This window comes from Chelonoidis abingdonii, chromosome 3 (genome assembly GCF_003597395.2).
Source record: "Chelonoidis abingdonii isolate Lonesome George chromosome 3, CheloAbing_2.0, whole genome shotgun sequence".
Lineage (NCBI taxonomy): Eukaryota > Metazoa > Chordata > Testudines > Testudinidae > Chelonoidis > Chelonoidis abingdonii.
The window spans coordinates 176,324,482-176,346,769 of record NC_133771.1 but is presented as its reverse complement, the minus strand read 5'-3'; the positions used below and the strand labels follow the sequence as shown (position 1 = coordinate 176,346,769).

The 22,288-nt window shown below is 41.6% G+C and overlaps 1 protein-coding gene across 1 annotated transcript; it reads left to right on the top strand.

Annotated features, from left to right (window-relative positions):
* Positions 1–6,578: 6,578 nt before the first annotated feature.
* Positions 6,579–16,560, top strand: SERTAD4 (SERTA domain containing 4). The gene is made up of 4 exons (XM_032785221.2): positions 6,579–6,724; positions 7,241–7,432; positions 8,688–8,803; positions 11,891–16,560. Exons 2-4 carry the CDS (start codon positions 7,258–7,260, stop codon positions 12,647–12,649), a joined length of 1,050 nt encoding a protein of 349 aa, XP_032641112.1. The 5' UTR covers positions 6,579–6,724; positions 7,241–7,257; the 3' UTR covers positions 12,650–16,560.
* Positions 16,561–22,288: the final 5,728 nt, after the last annotated feature.

The window sequence follows — 22,288 nt, the reverse complement described above, 5'->3', positions numbered from 1 at the left end:
TTGTTCCAAAACACTTTTTTTTTTGTTTTTGTTTACTTTCTTCAGCGGACAAAAGCGAAGAAGGCAATATAATTAATCCCATAAAACATCTAATGTATGGTGCCAGCGACATTCGTGTACTGCTGCACTGGAGTGAAAAGCAAACTGGGAAAGCAATTTTAATTGGTGCGTCTTTAAAGAATAAATAAAGAGAACCGCGTTGTGATTTTGGAACTCTGTGATATTAAACTGCTTTGCTTTGTCAACCCATCCAAAGTTGCTTGACCCCTTTTCTTTCCGTTACTTCAGTAATAATAATAATAATGTCTAGCACTTTTTCAGCTACAACAGACTTTACAAAGTTTAACTAATTAGAAATACTAATGACAAAAAACCCCACCTTACCTTAAAATAACATTAATTATAGTTTGCAGTAATGCAAGCATCTTTCATTACCCAGGATCCCAAAGTGTTTTGCAAACTAAACTTCCCTGGGCTTCAGTGGAGGCAGGCGGGGGGTTCTATGGACCTGGAAGAATCAGGCAGCCATCAGTGGGGTGGTGGTGGTGAGGCATATGGCAGAGGACAATGGACATTTTGGCTGAGAACATTGGAAGAATCATCCATTCTTATTTTTAACAAATTACCATGGAATCTTACTGTTTTCATAAAATAGGCAAGACCTTGGTTTTTAAGGGCTCATCTGGGAAAAAAAAGTATATAACAGACTTCATGGAATCTGGTTTCACCTGCTAAAATCATAAGAACATAAGAATGGCCCTACTGGGTCAGACCAAAGGTCCAGCTAGCCCAGTATCCTGTCTTCTGACAGTGGCCAGTGCCAGCTGTCCCAGAGGGAATAAACAGAACAGGTAATCATCAAGTGATCCATCACCTGTCGCCCAGTCCCAGCTTCTGGTAAACAGAGGCTAGGGAACCATCCCTACCCATCCTGGCTAATAGCCATTGATGGACCTATCCTCCATTAATTCACCCAGTTCTTTTTTGAACCCTGTTATAGTCTTGGCCTTCACAACATCCTCTGGCCAGGAGTTCCACAGGTTGACTGCGCTGTGTGAAGAAAAATCCTCTGACAAAAAAATCACAAATTTGCGTATATTGTCATATATTTGCATAAATCCAGATACAGACCATCATAAACAGATGCCTTCCTATATTAAAATTTAGCAGTAATGAATCCCAGTGGGGAGATATTTACACACAATTGGAGGGAGTGCCTGAAAGGTACAATATACTCTATTTAAATCCCAATAATTAAATAATTTAAAAAGCTGTTCTTGCCATTTTTCTTCTCTTTCATGGTGACATGTAGTAGGAAAATGGATGGGGAGGAGTATCTGTTAGTACTACATAATTAACCCCAAAATATCAAAGGGAAATGCAGGAAATCAAAACATTTAAAACAGTTGTGTTCTTGCTTCTTAAAATAAGTGTTAATAAGATATTAAGGTCATACCTGAAAAATCAAAAATCCAAAAAGTGCAATTTTTCTCCTATGGAATCGTTTGCTGTCTAAGCTCAGGGAACAAACCAGTAGCCCCAAGAAATCCCCAAATGTACCTTCAAGAAGTTGCCACAGGAAAATTCCAGGAGGAAGGGGATTAAGTGAAAAATCTGAGGGACTCGTCCATTGAAAAAGATGGGAAAAAATATTTTTAGAATTAGGTTTTGTGAGAGAGACTGGAGCATCTGGATTTGAATAATCTAAATTAGGAGAGAAGTCAAGGAAGCAGATGATGATTTAGAAATATTTTCACGCCAGAGCTATTTCTTAAAACACACAAATCACTCTCTGCTTTCATGTGAATTCCTCCCGCACTGAGCTGGGAGTCCGGCATCAGAAAAAAATAGTGGATTGCTTAAGTTTCCCTGAATTAAGGGCCAAAAACTACAGGGAAAACTACTAGACTTGGCAGGTCTGTAGTTTATCTACCTCAGAAGGATGAAGAGCTGAATTGACCCTGTTGGCATGTAGATCTGTTGTTCTGGCAGTCTAGGTATTTCAGACCTGACTTAACTCTGTCACTACTGTTGGCACATGCATATGTCTGCCCAGCAGCTTTTAGCTACATTTCCAATGCAATATGTGTATGAATGAATGGAAAATCACACATCTGCAAGGCCCTAAATCATTTTGTTCCCATCTACATCCCTAGTTTCATTTTCTCCTTCTCCCCCTTCTCCTCCTTGCACTTTTCTCCCTTTCACTTTACTTCTCCCTTTACCTTTTTGTTCCATACTCTGTTTTATACCTTCTATGAGACTGCCTCTGCCTGAGACAAGTCTCCCTTCTGATCTGTGAAGCAGCTTCTCTCTCCCCTTCAGCTAACCTCTTCAGTCAGCTCCTGCTTATTCCTATTCATTAATAATCCCCATGGACCTTTCCTCACCTTAGCCGTTGGCAAGTACTTTGCCTTGTGTCTTTTTGTTTGTTTGTTTGTTAAATGGAAAGCTGGCCAGTGTAGGGACCAGCTCTGAATCTACATGTGTAAAACGTGGTGTATATTTGTGATGCTACTAAACATTGTTATTTAATAATCACAAGGAAGGAGCAGATAGGACAGATCTTCCTTCCCTCTCTCTTTCCATGCAATCTCACATCTTGATGTGTGTCTCTGCTCTCTCCTCCTGGAAGTCTCGCTGTTACCAAACGTAACATGACCAGTCCCTGGCCGCTTGACTCATTTTCGGTCATTGGGGATAACATAACCATTCTCTCTGTCACCCAAACCCGTAACTTAGGGATCTTTGACTCCTCCCTTTCTCTTGCTGCATCTAGGCTATGGACGAATCTTTGCTGCTGTTGCACCCATAACGTTCCTAATACTTATCCTCATCGTGCTGTGTCCGCCAGGCCTTGAGCATCTCCCATCTTCCTTACTGTAACTTCCGCCCACTCAGACTTCTGACACCCATATCCTTCCAGTCTGAGCTGCTCAAACACAGCTGCTGAGATCAGCTCCCTTGCTCACTGTCCTGACCACAGGGACTCCCTCTACTGTCTCCTGCTTCTTTCCCTGCATCCAGTTCAAGCTTCTTTTATTCACCTTCACAGACCTTCCCAACTCTGCTGCCCCCTACCATTCCACTCCTCTCTTGCCGCGTTCCTCCTCCCCCATGCCAGCAATGACACCAGCGTTGCTTTACCCACGTGCCAGCTTCTCACATGAGCATCCCATCTGCCATTACACATGGAAAGCCCCCCCCCGCCTGAGTTGTAAGGGCACTTCCATTGCCTTCTTCACACCCCTCTTCAATGCCCACCTCTGCTGCCTACAAAAAAAGCAGCCAATTCATAAGGGCTAAGCTGACATGGGGAGGGACTCGTTTACACTGTTTCTGTTTTTTTGTAAATGTATATATAAACACTGCATATATTTGACTGTATTTCTCTGTCCCCACCCTTTGTCTGGCGCTTGCTTTCTTAGATTGTAAACTCCGTTCAGCAGGGACTATGGTTTGCAGGTGGTTGGACAGTGTCCAGCACAATAGGGCTTTTGGATACCACAGCAATTTAAATATTAAATAATAACCAGGTACAGCCAGAATATTTGGGCAAATTTATTTCCTAAGTACATGGCTCAACAATTGTTTAATCCAGCTAGGAAAAGCAAGGCGATACAGTGTTTAGAATGCCGTCGTGTCCTTAAAGCCTGCCTCTATACTATGGGATTGCTAGGAATATATGGTAAATAGTGAGACCCAAGCAGGACAAGCTCAGGAGTTAAGACTGGAGCAGCCTCTATCTCTTTGTCTTTATAGATCTGAGTGAGACCTGCAGCGTTATTGTAACAAACATTTGAAATGTAACTTCTGTTTTTAGAGGCATTCCAGAACTGTACAAAGAGCCCTTTTCATTGACATTGCATCAGATTTGTAAAGTGAATGGCATCATTAGAGTTCTCTCATTAACATCATAATGAATCTGAAGGAATAGTGGGTGAAAATTCTAGCAAATGGAATAGAGTAGCGATGTATAGTAGTCTTACTATATAAAACTGCATGCAGAAACAGTTTGACATTTTAACCTTCAGGCTGCTGTAGGTGCCTCAGGGTGTCCTCCTGCTGCATACATTTGGCTGACAACGTGGAAGAATTGTGGTCGCCTACGGATTAAGGGCTGGGTTCAATAAAAACTGCCACCGAAGCCCACACAAAGCTCCAAAATGGATTTTAAAAAATGGAATTCAGCCCTAAATGTCAGCCCTTTTGCTGCAGTTTTGTATAGTGACAGTAGTGTGCATTCAGGTATGCATATTTTATCCTTTTAGAGCCAGCCCGTGTTAATGGAAGCTCACCATTCATACGTTCTGAAAAGTCTCAATGAAATACATGGGCGTTGGATTGAATCCAGATAGTGCATATAATAATATAGTGTAAATGGATTGCGAATGTGACTGGGCGACAAGGGGACCTGGGTTCTATTTCTCCTTATGCCATTGATTTGCTGTCCGACTGGTAAAGCACTTGGACTAAATTCTGTCACCCTTAATCATGATGAATAGTATCCTAACCTGCAAGCAGTCACACTGAAGTCCCATTTGGGCAGTCAGGTATTATTTATATTGAGTAAACATGGCAGAAATTGGTGCTTGGAAACATTTTTTTTCAGAAATGACCTTTGATTTGGGATCCAACTTTAGACCCCTGGAGCCTGATTTTCAGAGGTGCTGAGTACCCTCAACTCTCTTTTAAGACAAGTGGACTTGTGGGAAGTAAGGGCACCCCAAATTAGAGGCCTCTTTTGAAATTTTGGGCTTCAACCTCTGTGGATGTAAACTAGTTTCTCTGCTGCGAAATTGGGAATAGTGACACGTATCTTTGTAACGTACTTTGAGATCAACAGATTAAATGCTATGTATTATTCTTTATGCTTTGTTTTTATGATGTTATAAAATGTTACAGAAAGCAGATTTTGTTCATAGACAGTAGCTGTTTATAAAAGTTAAACCAATTTGCTTCTATTAATGTTGTATATTCTAAATAGCAGGCACAGTTAATTTACTTTAAAAACTGTCTGAAAAATTCTATTTTTCAAGATGAACCTGTTTCTACTCTGAGAGCTGCGCAAGAAGCACCCAGCTCGTTTGTCTTTCCGTGTGTGCTGTGTGTTTGTGCTCAAACACAGAAAGACCAATTTGAAATGAAATATTGTTTTAAAAAAAGCAGGACCGAAAACTTGTATTCCAAATTTTATTCTAATAATAACATCCGTCAGAAAAAGGAATCTGCGAGAGATGCTGATTTATAAGACGTTATTACATGCAAAGAAATCTCGACTTCTCCAAAGCAGCAGAAGGTCTCTTCCAACCTCTTTTCTCTAAGGACAAATGCTAAGTCTTGACATAGTGCCAGCATCAAGAGACTAATGTCTAACTGTGAGTGACTGCTCAGGGCAGATTAATGAGTAGATCAATTCATGGGTACTTTCCAATGACAGCATAATCTTTTTCGGTAGCATATATTTGATTTTTAGCTGGTTCTCAGTCCTGGGTGAGACAGAATTACTCTTACTCTGTCCATGTGAGGGCACTCTAATGGTAAATAAATAAGATATAGTAACTAACAGAGATAACGTAATCTACAAGGCTAGTAGGTCGTGGGCCATGCTTTCTCGGGCCATTGTTTCTTTCTCCAGGAAAAAGAAAGGCTTAACTTATATGCTACCAGTGAGAATATGAACTAAAAGTATTCTGTATGTTGTATGTTTCCCCGTGTCTGAGAGAGTTCCAAGTCACATGATAATTTGGTTTCATAGAGGGAAGTTGAATGTGCACATTTACGGTTGGATTCTGTAGTTCTTCCTCAGCCAAAATTCCCAGAGACTTTAGCTGAAATCCCATCCGACTCCCACTATTCAATTTGAAGAGAATGTAAATTTTCGGCTTGAGTAAGAGTAACAGGATCGAGGTATGGCTGAGGGGTGAAAACATTATCTAAAGTTACCTAGCAAACCAGCACTTGCCCATTTCTGAAGAAAGTGGCACTCCGGGTGCATTCTGAAGGTATCTGACAAATGTTAATGATTTATTTTTCTTAATCGCTCACTTCTGCTGCCCCTAATATCTTTCTCCAGCCAGGCAGAGTTTAATTGCTCGCACTTCTAATTGCTGGGACCACAGCCCCCTCTCCGCCTTCTCCCCATTCCCCACCAGCCTCCCGTTGGATCCTTGCCTTCCTGCTGTAGCACCGCAGGAGGAGGAAACTCAATTCCAGTTTCTTGGAGAGAAGAGGAGGGGGCGGGCAGGCGGTGTCTCGGGTCATTGTTCTGTACTCCCGTGCCAAAAGAAGTAGGTGAACTAGGGAAAGTGAACTGAGCCGGTGCCCCTTTCAGGAAGTTTGCTCTCTCGCTCGCTCGCTTTGCGCTTGCACTGGGAGGCAGCTCGCTGCCTGGCGCTGGCTCTGGAGTCCCCGCTCCTGCTTAATATTCTGCCTGCTCCGTTGATGTTGTGCTTGGCTCCTGTGGGACTGCAACTCACGGCTTGAAACCGGAGCCAATTTTCTGTCTTCATCTCACAGTGTTTTGACTGGAGGCAGATCCAGTTCAGTCCGATCGGGGCTAGTGGAAACAACTACCTAAGTCTCTCTGTGTCTTTCGCTTGGGAGCCGGGGAACAGAAAACAAACCTACCACACACACACCCGCGCGCGATGTGGCTGCTGAGGCAGAGCTGCTGAGCAGGAGAGCATGGGAAGCGAATGAACTGATTTGTTACATACAATCTGTGAGCATCGTTTGGATCTGCTCGTTTGATGTATTTCCATGGAAGGGGGGGAGGGGATCTGTGCATGGGGGAGAGGGATCTCGGGGAGAGGAGGGAGGGATCCTCCATGAGTGGGATCTGGTCACTCTTTTTTAGTAGAGGGGTTTTTCCCGCTAAAGGATTAAAAATATAATTTCAAAAGGCACCTGGATCCACGGATCCCGGGGAAGGGAGTCGGAGAACAATAAGCACTGGGATAGAGAGAGCTGGAAAAAGAGACGCTCCAAGCTGGACGCACCCGCTGCAGCAAGACAGAGCCTACACTGGTGTGGACAAGAGAGTTTGGGGGCTGCGTAATTACGCGGTGAGAGAGCACCCGGCTAGGCAGCGGAAGGAGGGCAGGACGAAGGGGGAGAAGAAAAGGATGGCGAAGAAGTGACAGTCCCTCCTGGAAAGCCGCGCTCCTCTGCGGTGCCGGGGGATTCGCCCCTGCCCAGGGTTGCTCGGGCTGACCTGGCTGTTGTGTTCTGCTTGCAGGTCTCCGGCGCTCAGCAATGACTCTGGTGCTGTCCATGCATAGATTCTGCGATCCCATTGTCTCGGGAGGAGCTGCCGAGATCGCAGAGTACCAGACTCTGTGGGAGTCGCACTGTGGCAGCAAGATTAGCCCCTCGGATCCCAGCCAGGCTCAGCAGCAGGGAGACAGGGCACCATGTCATTCTCTGGCAGGTATGGCTCCCTTCTGCCTCTCTATGGCAGCCAAGCGAGTGGCCAAACGGTGGGGGTGGGGTGTCAGTACCCTTACGGGATAAGTAGTCTGGGCAAAACGCATGTCATTAGTGTTGTCTTGACTATATTCAAGAAGCCAGTGCTTTTTGGCAGAGAACTGGATCCGCTCGAACCAGCTTCTACATGCAGCAATTCATCTGGCACAGCCTTCATTCATCCTAAAGCAATGTCTGGGGGGAAATAGATGGCTACATTAAACTGTCAGTAATTTCCGTTTCACTATCTGTCAGTATTTCCGTTTCACTATCCATAAACATATGGATAGATTGGAGGAATGTGGCCCAGGAAATATTATACTACAGTCACTCTCCAAAGAGATAAAAGTCATACCGTTCTGGCTAGTTGTCAGTTCTTTTCTATGGATTTTAAGGAACCCTGCACATAACTGGCTATTATAACATGACATTTGTCATAAATACATTTCGTATTGGCCAAAACAGGATGGAGACTGTGTCTATTTTGGTGCGGGGTGGGGGAAGAGAAGGGGGTCCAAGCATGGCCATCTTAATTTAGATTTTGTGAAGATAAAATATTATAAAAAATGGATTGTAACTATTCTGTGTACCAGTTAATAAAGTATTGAGTAATGATGAGTGATGCTATAAAATGTATTTGTCCAAAGATATGTTACCTTTTTTATCATGAAAGGTAGAAACAGACTCTTACCTTTTGTTGAGTATATCTGATCTATGCTACAGTCAGTTGTATTTTTACATGTCCATTTCTGGCTTTACACTAGGACACAAAATGATCCACTTCTGAAAAATTATTTTAAGCTACTAAATCTTCTTCCAGGTGTATGGAATATATTTAGCAACTGTAAAATAAAATTTCTTCTGTAACTCATGGTCCCTGGAATCTGAACATGATGCACTGGTGAATGCCACTACTTGTTGGACTGCTTGTAAATTCAGAATGAAAGTTTTATTAAAGAAAAATATACAGGGAATATCTAAGTATGCCAAATGCACTAATGTCCTATAGTGTCTATTGGACTGACCTTCAATTGCCCATGCTATTGCATCATATGAGTTATTTATTAGTAAGGTAAAAAGTTTATTTTTGATCACTACAAATATATATAAACAAATGTGGTAGACTTATCCTGTAGTGAGAAAGGAAATGAACAGTATTTTGTTTGGAGAACCTCAGGCAAACCACATGTCATTTGTCATATCTGATTTATTACCCACAGGATCACATTACAGGGGAATTTCAAATCCTATAACAACATCCAAGATCACATACTTTAAAAGGAAATATGTGGAAGAAGAGGATTTTCATCCACCACTCAGCAGCTGTACGCGTAAAGTATGTTTTTTAATAGACTTTTTTTTTACTGAGCATTTCAGATACTTAGTAACACTTGCTTGACTCATTTCCAGAAGTTGAAATACTCCACCCAAATGATGAGAATAACCCAGCTGTTTGCATAGAAACAAATAGTTCACACTTTTTTTATTGTATTTTATTATTACTGTCATCACATAGTTTAAGAAACAAAGGGGTTTGTTCAGCTATAATAACAGTAAATACAAACACTCTGAATAACTTACTTTTTTCACAGGTTTTATTCATAAACAGTTAAACTGTGTTTACAGAGGTTACTCTGGAGTTTACACACCAAAAATGCATAATGTAAATTTAACAAAAGTAAGCTCCAGGCTCTCCCATTTTTTCAGTACTCTTTTTCCAGGATTGCTAGGCTCAACATACCCCAGTGGATGTATAAATCCTACATAGAAACAATTATTTGAAAGGGGAATATATTCTACTCCAAAATTTAATCTTACTTATAATATAAAAACCCTAACAACTCAAAACAAATTAAAAACCCAAACAACATCTTTCTTTTCTAGAAAGGGGCCTGGGTGGGGTTATAGCTTACATTTGACACAAGACAATATACATTGATGTTTAACAATTCATGAGAGATTTTAGAAAACTGTTTATGCTCCTGCTCATTAAGCGCTCAGTCCTGCAAGGTACTGAGCTCCCTGCCCTGCACCTTGCTGGATCATGGCTGATTGTACATTTAGTTTCTGCGATCTAGATAAACTTCCCCCAATATATTCTTTTACTGTAAAATCTGTTTGAATTAGTGCTTGTGAAAGGAACCACTTAGATAGCCCTGGAGATTGGAGTCCTCTCTCTGTCTATAGAATAGTTAAAGCAAGTGTAACGCTGGTTGTCATCAGTGGGCAGAATAGAACCTGGGCCTCTGGAGCTTAGTGCATGAGTTTCCACTGCATGAACTAAAAACCATGTGGCTGCTAACTAAGGTTGAAGAGCAGATTTGTACTCTCTCTCTAAGTTGTCTTGGTGCCACTAGATGGGACAGAACACCACACCCAAGAAATGTGTGTGTGAGTTACACAAGGGCAGAGGCAGTGCAAGCTTCCCACAGAACCTTATAGTGCATCTGAACCTTTACCCAGAGAGGCAAATGTTAGGGGTGAGAGGATAGTTCAGTCTCCCATTCATACCATGGACTCTTTGCTGAGGAAGGATCACAGTTATGTTGGTGATTTCTCTGGACAGCTTCACACTTGGAAATGCAGAGCAACTACTAAATCATTTCAAAAAGACCCTAGAACAGCCATTACAGAGTACCAATTTTCAATTATTCAAGCTGTGAGAGGAGGTTTAAGTGCTGGGTGCAGGCTCTGGGCTGGGACAGAGAGTTGGGGTGCAGGAGGGTGTGTGGGTCGTGGGGCTGGGCTGGGGATGAGGAGTTTGGGGTGCAGCAGGCAGGCTGCCCTGGGGCTGGGATGGGGGGCCAGAGAGGAGGACTTCCCCACCCTCCTCCCACCAGCAGCAGTGAGCTCTGGGGGAGGCCCAGGACCCTGCCTCCCCGGCCCGACATTCACCCAATTCCCCGCATGCTGCTGCTCAGGTAGTCTAGCCAGGATAAGCCCCCTCCCCTCGAGTCAACTCAGAGTTGCCTGCTGGGGGGAGAGGGGGCTGCCATGCGCCTTCTCCCTCCACAGATGTAGCAGCCGCCTCAGCCTGCCCCCAGCACTGCGCCCTTGTAGCCAGCAGAGGCCAGCAAGGGAGCACAGTGCAGACCAGCAGGGATGTTCTGGGGAGGCATGCGGGGGCAGCAGCTGGGGCCAGGGGAGAGACCCAGCCCCGAACATTGGTGCAGCCAGGCCCCCCAGGCTCTGAATTTGCTGGAGTCCGGGCACCACAGGCCCATATAACTTGCCGCTGCTGTAGATGGTGGTAATTAGAGCAGCCTGATGTGTTTCTGCACAACTAGGCAGATTACATTCTGTGCTAAAAATGGAAATTAGTTAATACTACTGGGAGTAACATTCACTACCCCTCTGCGCTTTGATTCCCATAGTAGAGGTCACAGAGCAGAGCCCATAGCCTCCTGGGAGTAGTAACCTGGCCATGCTGCCAATGCTGAGAAGGAAATCCTGGCAGGAGCCTAGAAGGGAGAGCAAATCTGTGTGCTTGTGGCCAGGGTTTTCCATAAATCCCCAGCCTCTTCTAGTTTTCTGACCTTGTTCCTGCCCAGCCACATTCCCACTAGACCCAGGGATTGTTGGGTGTAGTACTCAGCCCAACAGCTGCACTCCAGATGCCGCAGTGATATTCGATTGTTTTTACCACACTGCCAACATTTTTCTACACAATAGTGCGGTAAAAGCATTTTGACTAATAGAGGCTTCTCATTGTGGAGTAGGGAAACCAGAGAGCAAGTGTGAAAAATCAGGACGGGGGTGAGGGGTAATAGGTGCCTATATAAGAAAAAGCCGCAAATATTGGGACTGTCCCTATAAAATTGGGACATCTGGTCACCCTATTGTGGAGGCCTATTTCACTGGTAGTTCTGACATTTGTTCCATCTGCACTGTTGTTACTGGCTGGCCTTGCAATCTTTAGCAGGCCTTTGGTATGGAGGGCATGCAGGAGGAAGCCACCCTTCAGTCTGGTGGCTTTGGTGAAGCCCAACAGTGGCTAGGGCCTGATCCCTGCTCTAGTCACATAAAAAACCACATCAGCTAAAACATTTCAGCGAAATTGCACAGTAGCTTTACAGTTTACACAGGATGCAACTAAAGAGCCAGTTGTTCACATCCAGTGTTTGGTCACTCGAAAGCCTGGACTTGTGCATGCTAATAATGTTTGCCTACACATATCAAACACTTAGCTATTTGTCTCCCCAGTATGGGGGCGCATCTGACATTCTGGCCATGAAATATAGGGTCCCTCAACACATGGGTGCACAAATTCAGAGGCCAAGCTGAGATCCCTAAGGAAATTTGGGCCACCCAAAATTTTAGCTGGCTTTACATACTGCCAATAGGGTGCTTAACATGCTTCTTATTACATAAAGCAAAACACTCTAATCCCTTTTTTTGCCTCTTCTGTCTCTTTCGTTTTCAGACAGTTTCTGTTTTTGAGGAGCGGGCACACATTCTTTACATGTCTTTGGAAAAACTGAAATTTATTGATGATCCTGAAGTCTACCTACGGAGATCTGTCCTCATAAACAATTTGATGAAGAGAATCCATGGAGAAATTGTCATGCAAAACAACTGGTGCTTCTCTGCTTGCTCTTTTGGTGGTCCCTCATCACAAGAGTGGTTTATGACTCAAGACTGTTCTTATAGAAAACGTCTCCGGATGGCAAAAGAGGAGTGTGAAAAGTTCCATACTTGCTGCTTTTATCAAGAATGTGGCAGTCACTATTTAAATGTACCCTTCTCTGTTAATACAAATGGGGAGAATTCTTCTTCCTCTTCTTCCTCCTCCTCCTCCTCTTCCTCCTCCTCCCCTATATCTTTGCCAAGTTGTTCCCACCAGGTGGATTATGGCATCGACAGTGCCCTTGTTTACAGGCGTGATGACCAGATTCTTGCTAACGAAATATTCATTACTAATGCCAAGTCTCATGGTAATCAGGAAAAGGCAAAATTAAATGATGAGAAAGGAGATAACGAAACTGATCAAGCTGGTATCACTCTAAACTGTGAACCTATGAAAGGCGACCTTGCTCTTGAATGTAAAGGCAAATTTTATGATTATTTTGAGACTGCATGTAATGACAAGAGCAACATAAATGAATCTTGGAAAAAGTCCTTAAGGAAAAAGGAATCTTTACCAAGTAATAAAATGTGCTGCAGCAAAGGAAGTAAAATATGACCCATCTTTTTTGCTGTAACTTTGAAGCATGCACAGCATGTTATCTATCAACATTTTATTTGGAATGGATTTTTTTATAGTTTTGTACAACTGACACAATCATGCCACAAACGTTGCATATAGTTTTAAATGACTGGAGAGCAGATTGCATAAAGCATCTGTATGATCTGCATGAGTGAGCTATTTATAAATATGGAGACTTCATAAAGAGCACAGTTGAATTACTGCTTACAACTATAGTTTAGCTTTTGTTGCTGAAAATACCAATAAAACCAGATGGGGAAAACATATCCTTTTATATATGCCCTCCCACATAGAGTCTGCCATTAATTAAGAGGAACCTCCATTATGTTTACCAATTAATTAGATGTTTGGTAAACAAATTGATATTACCAGCAAGGGTGCTCCGCTTCCTGTAACACAATATTTGTTGTGACAAAAGACTGGATACTATGGACTGGGATTAAACAGTTTCTACACTCTCATACTGACACTGTTAAATTCACATATTTAACAGTTTTGTACAACTGACAAAGCTAGGATGTATTGTGAGGAAATACCTTTTTATGGGCTCTTAACCAGAAATACCACATACAGCTCAATCACTTGCACATTTTTCAGCTCAGCTGTAATAATTAATCAGGCTTATGATGGTTTGTTATTATACAGGGCAGGTTTTTTGGTGCCTTACCTTTTATCTTAATTGTTGCCAGCGTGAAAATTAAGGATAAAATCCGAGCTGCAGCAGGGATTTATTAACCTAAACGGAAAAAAACCAGGATGGATCAATATTATTAGAAACCTGTAATCTTTGAAATACTGAGTTCGACTTTGTATTCAAACATTGCTATTCTTTTTTGATGCTCTATTGCTTTTTGATTTGCTATCCTTAGGAAGGAATTTAAGAAACAATAGAGAGAGACCTGTCTTGTAAACAAGCACTAGATGCTTGAGCATTTCTATGGCAACTGTCTGTTGCTGAGGATCTTTTTTTTTTTTTTTTTAATTCTTCCATATAATGAAGTTCTTGAACCAATGGCATGCTTTATACTTTATTCTGTTTAGCATAATTTCTCTCTTTTAGATTGCAAAAGTGTGTGGGGGTTTTCTATGACTTTTGCTGTTGATTTAAAACAAAACAAAAAGCACAATGTTAATAAATAATGTGGCGATAAGATTTTATCTGAAATAAATGTTTTAATTTTAAAAAAGATTATTTTGGAGAAACAGGGCTTGAAGTTTCAATGATTAAAGACAAAATTTGGTCATGCTTAGGTACATCATTTTAAAATGCACATTTTTTAAAACATACATATTACATTTTTCAGGGGGTGATTAAGAATATGCTGGGTTCTGGACCCACCTAATTTTTGGATTTCATGTCCACCTGGACAACTGTGGATGTGCTGTGCATACCAGCCAAATCCAAACCATAGATGACACCTTATTGCTGCCTGTCCCTGCCTGGGATGTTGTGAATGCAAACAATAGCTCTTTCTCGTTGGTTCTTGCCTCAGGAACAATTAGCTGTGCTCATGCTGTCCATTGTTTACTAAGGATGAAATTCACCCCTGTGAATGGAAGCAGCCCAGTTCCAGATTGGGTGTTAGTGGGATTTAAGGAGTGTACAGACCTTGTGCTGGCCCTCTGCACAGGGATGAATTTCACTCTAAGTGTATAGTCTGGCACTCATTTAAGTCACTGACATACCTATGGAGTTTAGTAGTGCAGAATCAGGTTCTGATTCACTGCTGCCTTGGGTTCCTCTGAGAATGTAGGCCACGGAATCCAAAGAATCTCTCTTAATTCTCCCCTGCCATTATTTTTCTTGATGGCAGGTATTATGTGTACCCCATAGTCAAGATTACAAGGGCATGTGTCATCATCTCCTCTACTGGTCACTCTTGGAAGCTCGCCAACTGCTTTAGCTACGTAGTTAAATAAAGTTACCTCAATATTTGCAGTATTTCCTACAGGAAGGATATTGAATGCCTAGGGAATTTTTCAAAAAATTGAGATAACTGTTATTTAGTGATCTAAGACAAAACCGGCGTGTTTGTAAGGGTTATCACTGTAACAGGAATCAAACAACAAAAAGAGAAAATATGGATTACAGCTGATTTCTCCAAGACAGAAGCTTTTTTATTATTAATAATAGTATAAAATATAGATCTCATTCATACAGTGTATGATAGGATCATCATTTAGGCATTTGTCCACAAGGACCAATTATTTAAAAGCTGATTTTCTTGTATTATAACCAGTTAGTCCAGTAATATCTGCTCTTTTTTCAGTTTTTGATAAACATTTGATGTTTTAAGCGTAGATATTAGACCCTGTATGCTAATGTGTTGTTGTAGTAAAGTGAGGTTTCCTTGGTATATATTAATTAAAATGACCCAAATTCATTTTGATTTTACATCTTTAATGTCTGTTGGAGTCTTCCCCTAATCCCGCCCCAAGGAAATATCATTTAATCAAATCGTTCCAGTGTTGAAAAGGTTTAAATTACAATCAGGTCTTTTACTACAGCTGCAGACCAATACAGAAGTCTAAACTGTCAATTTTTAGAACACTTTGGAACAGAATTTTGAGATATGCTGACAAATGTAAAAGGTTTGTTTGTGGCATAGGGCTGAAATCTGGGATTGCACAGGTATAGCTACAGACAGAATTGGGCCAAACTTTGCAACTTACAGAATTCTCTTCGGGCCCAGTCATGCAGAGTGGGGAACACTTGTAAGGTGCTGAATGCCATCAAGTCCCCTTGTGTTCAGCACTCTGGACAGTCAGGCCCATCTGAGAAAACGGCATCCAATGTATGAAGCCATAATGCTGTGGTATTAGTTTATGGGTCTTGTTTACACTCTGTTGAAATGTGGAATTATCTGAAACAATTCTATAATTATCTCTGTATATATAATGTATTTCTAAGCCACCTACCACCTTGGCATATCTAAATGTTGGACAAAATTATGACTTATCAGAATTTATACAAAGATGGTGTTATTTTATCCGTTCTCTGAGAACAGCAATGTGGATTTAAGTGTTCCTTGATATCTTCCCCTGACTCTTCTTTATAAACTATGACACGTGCTGAAAGTAAACATGTAGAACTCAAGAGTGTACTAAACATTCCTGTTTGTTTTTCAAAGGGACGAGCTATTGTTCTATTAAAGAGAAAAAGAAAAGTGTATCTGAAGCAACCTGGGTAAACTTTCAAAAATATGATAGCTATTGTTATGAGTTTCAGCTTAGAGATTCATAGTGGGTTTTGTAGTTTCATTTTTGATTTGTAGTGCTTTAAGTTATACTAAGGACCTACACCAGAGAGAGTCTTTTCCCTTGACTATTCAGTGCCAAAACACTTTTCTTCCTAGCACAAGTTTCCAACAATTGGTTCTTTTCCAAGGTCATATTAATTCCCTTCTCTTTTATGTCTTATGTGGAGCTTAATGCATCTTCTCCAACTTGATACCAGTCTATCTGCTTGAGAGAACTGGTCAGAACTTCTTATCTATCAAGGAATTGTTTTCTTCTGCACCAAAAGATACTTTACTCATGGAATATAACATTATAAAACACTGAGACTTTCATCAGGCAATTCTATGCTTATATCTCAAGTCTTAGAATACAACAGAAAATAGAAATGGAACAAGGATGTTTCTGTTGTTATGTCTATTTTACTGTTGATAAGAATAAAAGTGCTGTTTTATCTCCAGGATCACTTCCCAATAGATTATACATTTCCCATAGAAACGTATAGTATATTTCAGCTGAAAAAAGTACTGCACTTCTTTTCTAAAACATACACAGTAACACTATTGTGGCTTCATTCATACTTATTGCATTTGTTAAAGAGTTTACATTGTACAACTTATATGAGGATAACTTGAAAAAATAGTCAGAGACACAGTGCAAGCATTTAAATATGGGCAGAGGACAATTGTCCATATCACTCAAATCACCAGCATCAGTGACACTAAATGGCAAGCTGGAGGGCAGTCTCAGCAGAAAGGGCAAAAGCTGAATGAGCCATGAAAGCGGAGCTAGCCTTTCACTACTCGAGATGATCCCCTCCAGAGCAAAGGTTGAGAGAAACTGCTATTTTCATCTATGGAAAAAGTGAATAGGGAAATGTTATTTAGCCCTTTACATAACACAAGAACCAGGGGTCACCCAATGAAATTAATAGGCAGCAGGGTTAAAACAAACAAAAGGAAGTACTTCACAAAACTAAGAGGCAGCCTTTGGAATTCATTACCAGGGGATGTCATGAAGGCTAAAAGTATAACTGGGTTCAAAAAAGAGTTAGAAAGTTCATGGAGGATAGGTCTGTGGATGGCTATTAGCCAATTTTGTCAGGCAGACAAATCCATGCCCCGGGTAGCCCTAAACATCTGCCTGCAAGAAGCTGGGACTGGACGACAGCAGATGGATCACTTGATAATTGCCCTGTTCTGTTCATTCTCTCTGAAACATCTGGCACCAGCCACTATTGGAAGACAGGATATTGGGCTAGATGGACTTGGTCTGACTCAGAATGGCCACACTTAAGTTCTTATGCTTCATCACCCATGGTCATTCTTCTTCCTTTTCCCTCTTTTATCATATTTACCATCTTATCAAATTTCCCTCTGATTCAAACTCTTGAACTTTTAGTCGCTGCTGTGCCTTTCGCTGCCATATTTATTGGAAGATCCAGTTCTGCACAGCAGATACAATGAACAAGTTCAAAGATACAGGAAGACTAGAGTGTTTAAAAGGAGAAATAAATCGATAGACCAGATTCACCGAGACATTCTTGTTGCTTTTTTGCTAATCTGGCAATACAAAACCGTTGTAAACCCGGTTTAACTGTCTGGCTAAACTGGGTTTACAGCTAATTTATGTTGCCAGAATGACACAAAGGCAGAGACTAGTATCGGTAAAATTGGCCCAATATTTTAAATGAACAAAGCAGGCTAAATTCTGCACCCAGTTACACCTATGCAATCTCATTGACTTCCTGAAATAAAGGTGAAATCCAGCGGTGTAACTAAAAGCAATTTTTATTTTACAGTCATAGAAATATAGGGATGAAAGGGACAGCATAGGTTGGGTAATACATCCCTCCACTCTGATGCAGGTTTAAGTTACTTACAATGTCCAGAATAGAAACTTGGGTAAATTTTATCAAAATGAATCATTCATTTCAATGGACAGTTTAAACTGCTATGAAATCTCTGATTTTTTTTTATTAAATAAATATCACAGTTACGTTAAAGAGCTCATATGTATTTGTTCTCTTATATTGTCCACTCATCTCCATGCAATTCATAAGAAGTGGCGCAATCCTTAGTTTATGAAGATAAAATCCAGTATACTTAGTATAGTAATAAAATTATTTCACAGTGGTGTGAAACAGTAGTAAGAAATTTCCTAGCAGTATAGACAGTATGTCTGCTAGAAGAACACAATTAAAGAAGTACTTGCAAAGAATCATGTGGGAGGTTATAAAGATGTGAATCTTTCACAACAGCCAATGAGTCCAATCAAGAGCACTTAGAATATACACTAATTTCCTGTGTTTTTGAATATCACTTTTAAATTCTATGACAGATGGAAAAAGATGACTAAACTAAGGGAGTTTACACAAGTTCGCCTTGTGATGTTTGCAAACTATCTCTGTGAGGTCCATTTTCTCTAACATAAACATCACTCCGGCATTGTGCCCAGAGCTTCTGCATCAGTTAATCCAGCACAGATTAATTTTGAAAATGTGAGATATGTTTCAGAGGCCATGTAAGGCAGTGTTTTAGCCCTATTGAGTTGAGCAAAGATCACTTTTGGGTGCGGAGGGACTCCTTAGGGGGTGGAATGAAAACCCCACCCCTTTTGGCTCTCCACAGAGTGGGTAAAACAAAGCTGCTGCTGCTGTGAGGCCAGGCTGAATTCACCACAGAGGGTCTGTGGCTTTTTATATCAGAGAAGCCTGTGGTAAGGTATGGAATGTCTCGGATCAGACATGTGAACCCAGCTGAGTGATTATGCAGATACTGCTGCAGTCAGAACTGTGCAGCTTTCTGTTGCTTTCTCAAGCTTTTATGCTATGGAATGCTGTCGATAATTTATGATACTGCACATGCAGCCCAGAGGCTGAAGGTGTTTTAATGTTCCAGTTTTGCAGATGTCTCCAGAAAGATGGTGCAGACTTTATTCTCATGAGTCTCAGCAACTAAGCAAAGTTCTCCCACCAAATTCAGCTGGGCCCATAGGCCATGTATGCAAGTTTGCAAGCCTGTTTGAATTTTCAAAAGTTACAATATAAACTGGTGCAAAAGCCCTTTCATTCAAGATCCATACTGAATGGGGCAATGTGCTCAGTGAAAAGGCATAAGATCTCAGGTTAGGGTATCAGGCAAAATCAATAAGAAATGCTATTTTACTTGGAAAATGACATTTCTTCTGCTCGATGCAGTGTTGTTGTAGCCATGTTGGGCTAAGGATATTAGACAAGATGGGGGAGGTAATATCTTGACCTGAAGCTAAAACTTTTCTCTCTCACCAACAGAAGATGGTTCAATAAAAGATATTATCTCATCCACCTTATCTCTGCTGCTAGTTAATGCTCTCTAACAGCACCACATCATTGTCCAGTTTACAACAGAAAACATGTTTTCAGATGTACCAAGCATGCAGAAACAAGACAAACAGACCTCTTGAGGTCTGTTCATTTCATTCTTCCTCTGAGTACAGCATTTTCCTTGAGGAATGCAAGGTAATGGCCATCTGTGATGGGGTATCCATCCCACACAAAGCCTGGATAGATAAAATAGGCCAATTAGCCAAAGGGGCTGCACCTGGAGGGGAGCCAAAGACTGATAAGGCCTAATAGCTGATGAAGCCCAGCTGGGGGAGGAGCTGGGACAGGCTTATAAAGAGAAGTTGGTGGAGGTAAGAGAGGGTCTGCAGAGAGGTCTACAGTCACTGTCTAGAGAGGTAGGAAAGAGTCCAGTGGCATAGCAACAAGGTCAGAGCTTGAGCAGACTATGGTTGCTGGACGTAGTGTCTGTGTGCTGGAACCCAGAGCGGTGGGTGAACCTGGATTACTCTCCTGGTCACTGGGAAAGTGGTACAATCTGGGAAGTAGATTGGAAGAGTGTCTTGTTGTAGATAGATCATTTGGCTGATGTGCCTTTGTAACCCCAGAAACAGAGGACAATAGTGACCTGACCAGAGGGCTCAGTCATGAAGAGGGAGTAACTTGAATCCAGAAAGTGAGAGACACCACATGGTGAGCAACCAAAGGAGGGGGCATCAGGCCAGTTGAGAGCTAATCTCCAGATGAGCCACAAGCCACAGCAGTAAGTACTAAACCCTATGATACTAACTGCTTCATGTGCCCTATATGCCTCTTAAAGCAGTTAAAGGCACTGACAGTTTCTAAGCAACATGACAATCACATAGGCTTGCCCAAGACATTTGTTACTATCAGATCATTATTAATATTGAATCCTGCCCTTGTCCCCTTGCCATTGACCAGTGCTCCAGTATCTAAGATTTAAAAATATATCTTTAGTCCCCATAGTTGTGAAGACAACATTAAAAATTTGAACTGAGCATAAACTAATGCAGGGATGTCTTCTGTATGCTGCAGACAGCCTGAACCAATGGCACTATGTCCTCTGAACTTACCCATTCAAGACAATGGCTTGTTAAGTCTGATAACGAAAGGCGACAATCTTTTGTCAACATTAACTATTTCACTGCTGATCATTATAAATGAGCAAAGAATCCTGTGGCACCTTATAGACTAACAGACGTTTTGGAGCATGAGATTTCGTGGGTGAATGCATCTGACGAAGTGGGTATTCACCCACGAAAGCTCATGCTCCAAAACGTCTGTTAGTCTATAAGGTGCTACAGGATTCTTTGCTGCTTTTGCAGATCCAGACTAACACAGCTACCCCTCTGATACTTGACATTAAAAATGAGACACCCAGATGAATTTACCCCATCATCCCAATTGTCCTTCAAGCCCCCCAAGATGCCCTGCCCAGCTACCTAAACCTCCATTTCCCCTTTGTCAACTTCAAACTTGCAGTTCTGTGTTGTCAATACAAAAATCTTGCTAAAATCTGAAGACGTGGGGATGGTGTAAACTGTTTAATATTGAAACAAGGACTGGGGATTATTTATTGACATTTTGAATTTATTTAAAACCTCACATTTTTAAGTTAAATGAAGTCTCCACAGAATTTCCAGCCAGCTGCTGGAGTGCTACATGAGTCAGGTACCTTGCTGCAAAATTTAGACTTCTCTTGCTGTGGAATATCTGGGGTCTTGAAGGATTGTCTAGGGGGCTGGGACTCCGGCGATGTGTATGCAATTCCTGGCTCTGCCATGACTGCCTGTGTTACCTTGGGGAAGTCACTTAATCCCTCTCTTCCTCAATGCCCCAACTGTAAATTCTCCTGGATAAGATTATTATGAGTATAAAAAAATAATAAATCTTCACGAATCACACCGAGGAGGGGCATGTAAGTACCTAGAATATATGAGGTTTTGTAAGTGGTTTTGCCACACTGCCTCTTCTCAGCGCTGCTGACAAGGGGAATAAAGGGGCGGGGGGAGAAGAGAAAAAAATGTAAATTATAGCATCACTGCAGGAAGGGGGGCATCATTTTTCATCCCCAGTGATCACTCCATGTGGTGGTGGGTGTGTAATGGGAAACTGTTGTTTTTTCCTCTCTGCCTTGTTTACAGGTGCCAAGAAAGACTCGGCTTTTGCCCCTCAAGCTTAGTGTTAAGAAAACCTTTAGCAGCAGCAAATAAAGAAAAAGGGTTGCCCACTGGTTTCATTCCTGTTTGATGGGCTGGCTGGCTCTCTGCAAGAGCAGCAGGGAAGAAATCATTAGCATAACAAAGAGCCATATTATAGCATTCCACTGTGCATTTCTGAGCTTTCAAATATCTTGACACACTTCGGATGTTACATAAATCTGAATTCCAGGTAGTACTAGACAAATTTATTACTAAACCCTTTCCTAAAAGCTAAAGCAATTTGAACACTCTTATTGACAATGGAGCTGTGACAATTGACACCAGCTCAGGGTCTGCCCCACAGAGAGGGGTTTGTTGAGCAAAAGTCTGAAGGCACTAGCTGCCTTGTTAATATTCTTTGGTTTGGACTTCATAAACTAGTTACATTGGCCATATTCCCTGCATGCAGAGATTTTGCTGGTTTGTGTTATTTTGGCTAAACAAACCAGAAACCCCAGAGACTAGACTTTTTTTTTTTTTTCTTAACCTGGGTCTCCTGTAAACGTTTTACTCAGCTGCTTTGGCATACCCACTAGAACTGCTACCACTTCTCTTTGTCTCTTGTGTTTCATAGCCAAGGTTTGACATGTCTCCTCTTGCCTGCGGTTGGGATTTTGGATTGAGTTAGTTATTAAAGCCACATGACCCCTTGTATAGCATGCACTGCAGTTAAAACGCAGTTCGTTTTAATCTGGCCTCTCATCATAACTGTACTATGTTACCCCTGTTGGGTGCTGGCATCACCTGGCTAGCGTCTTGTGATGGCTCTATAGGTTGGTCCCTGCCAGGCTGGCTGTTGAGGGAAATTACATACACCAGGAGTTAGAGTAGGAG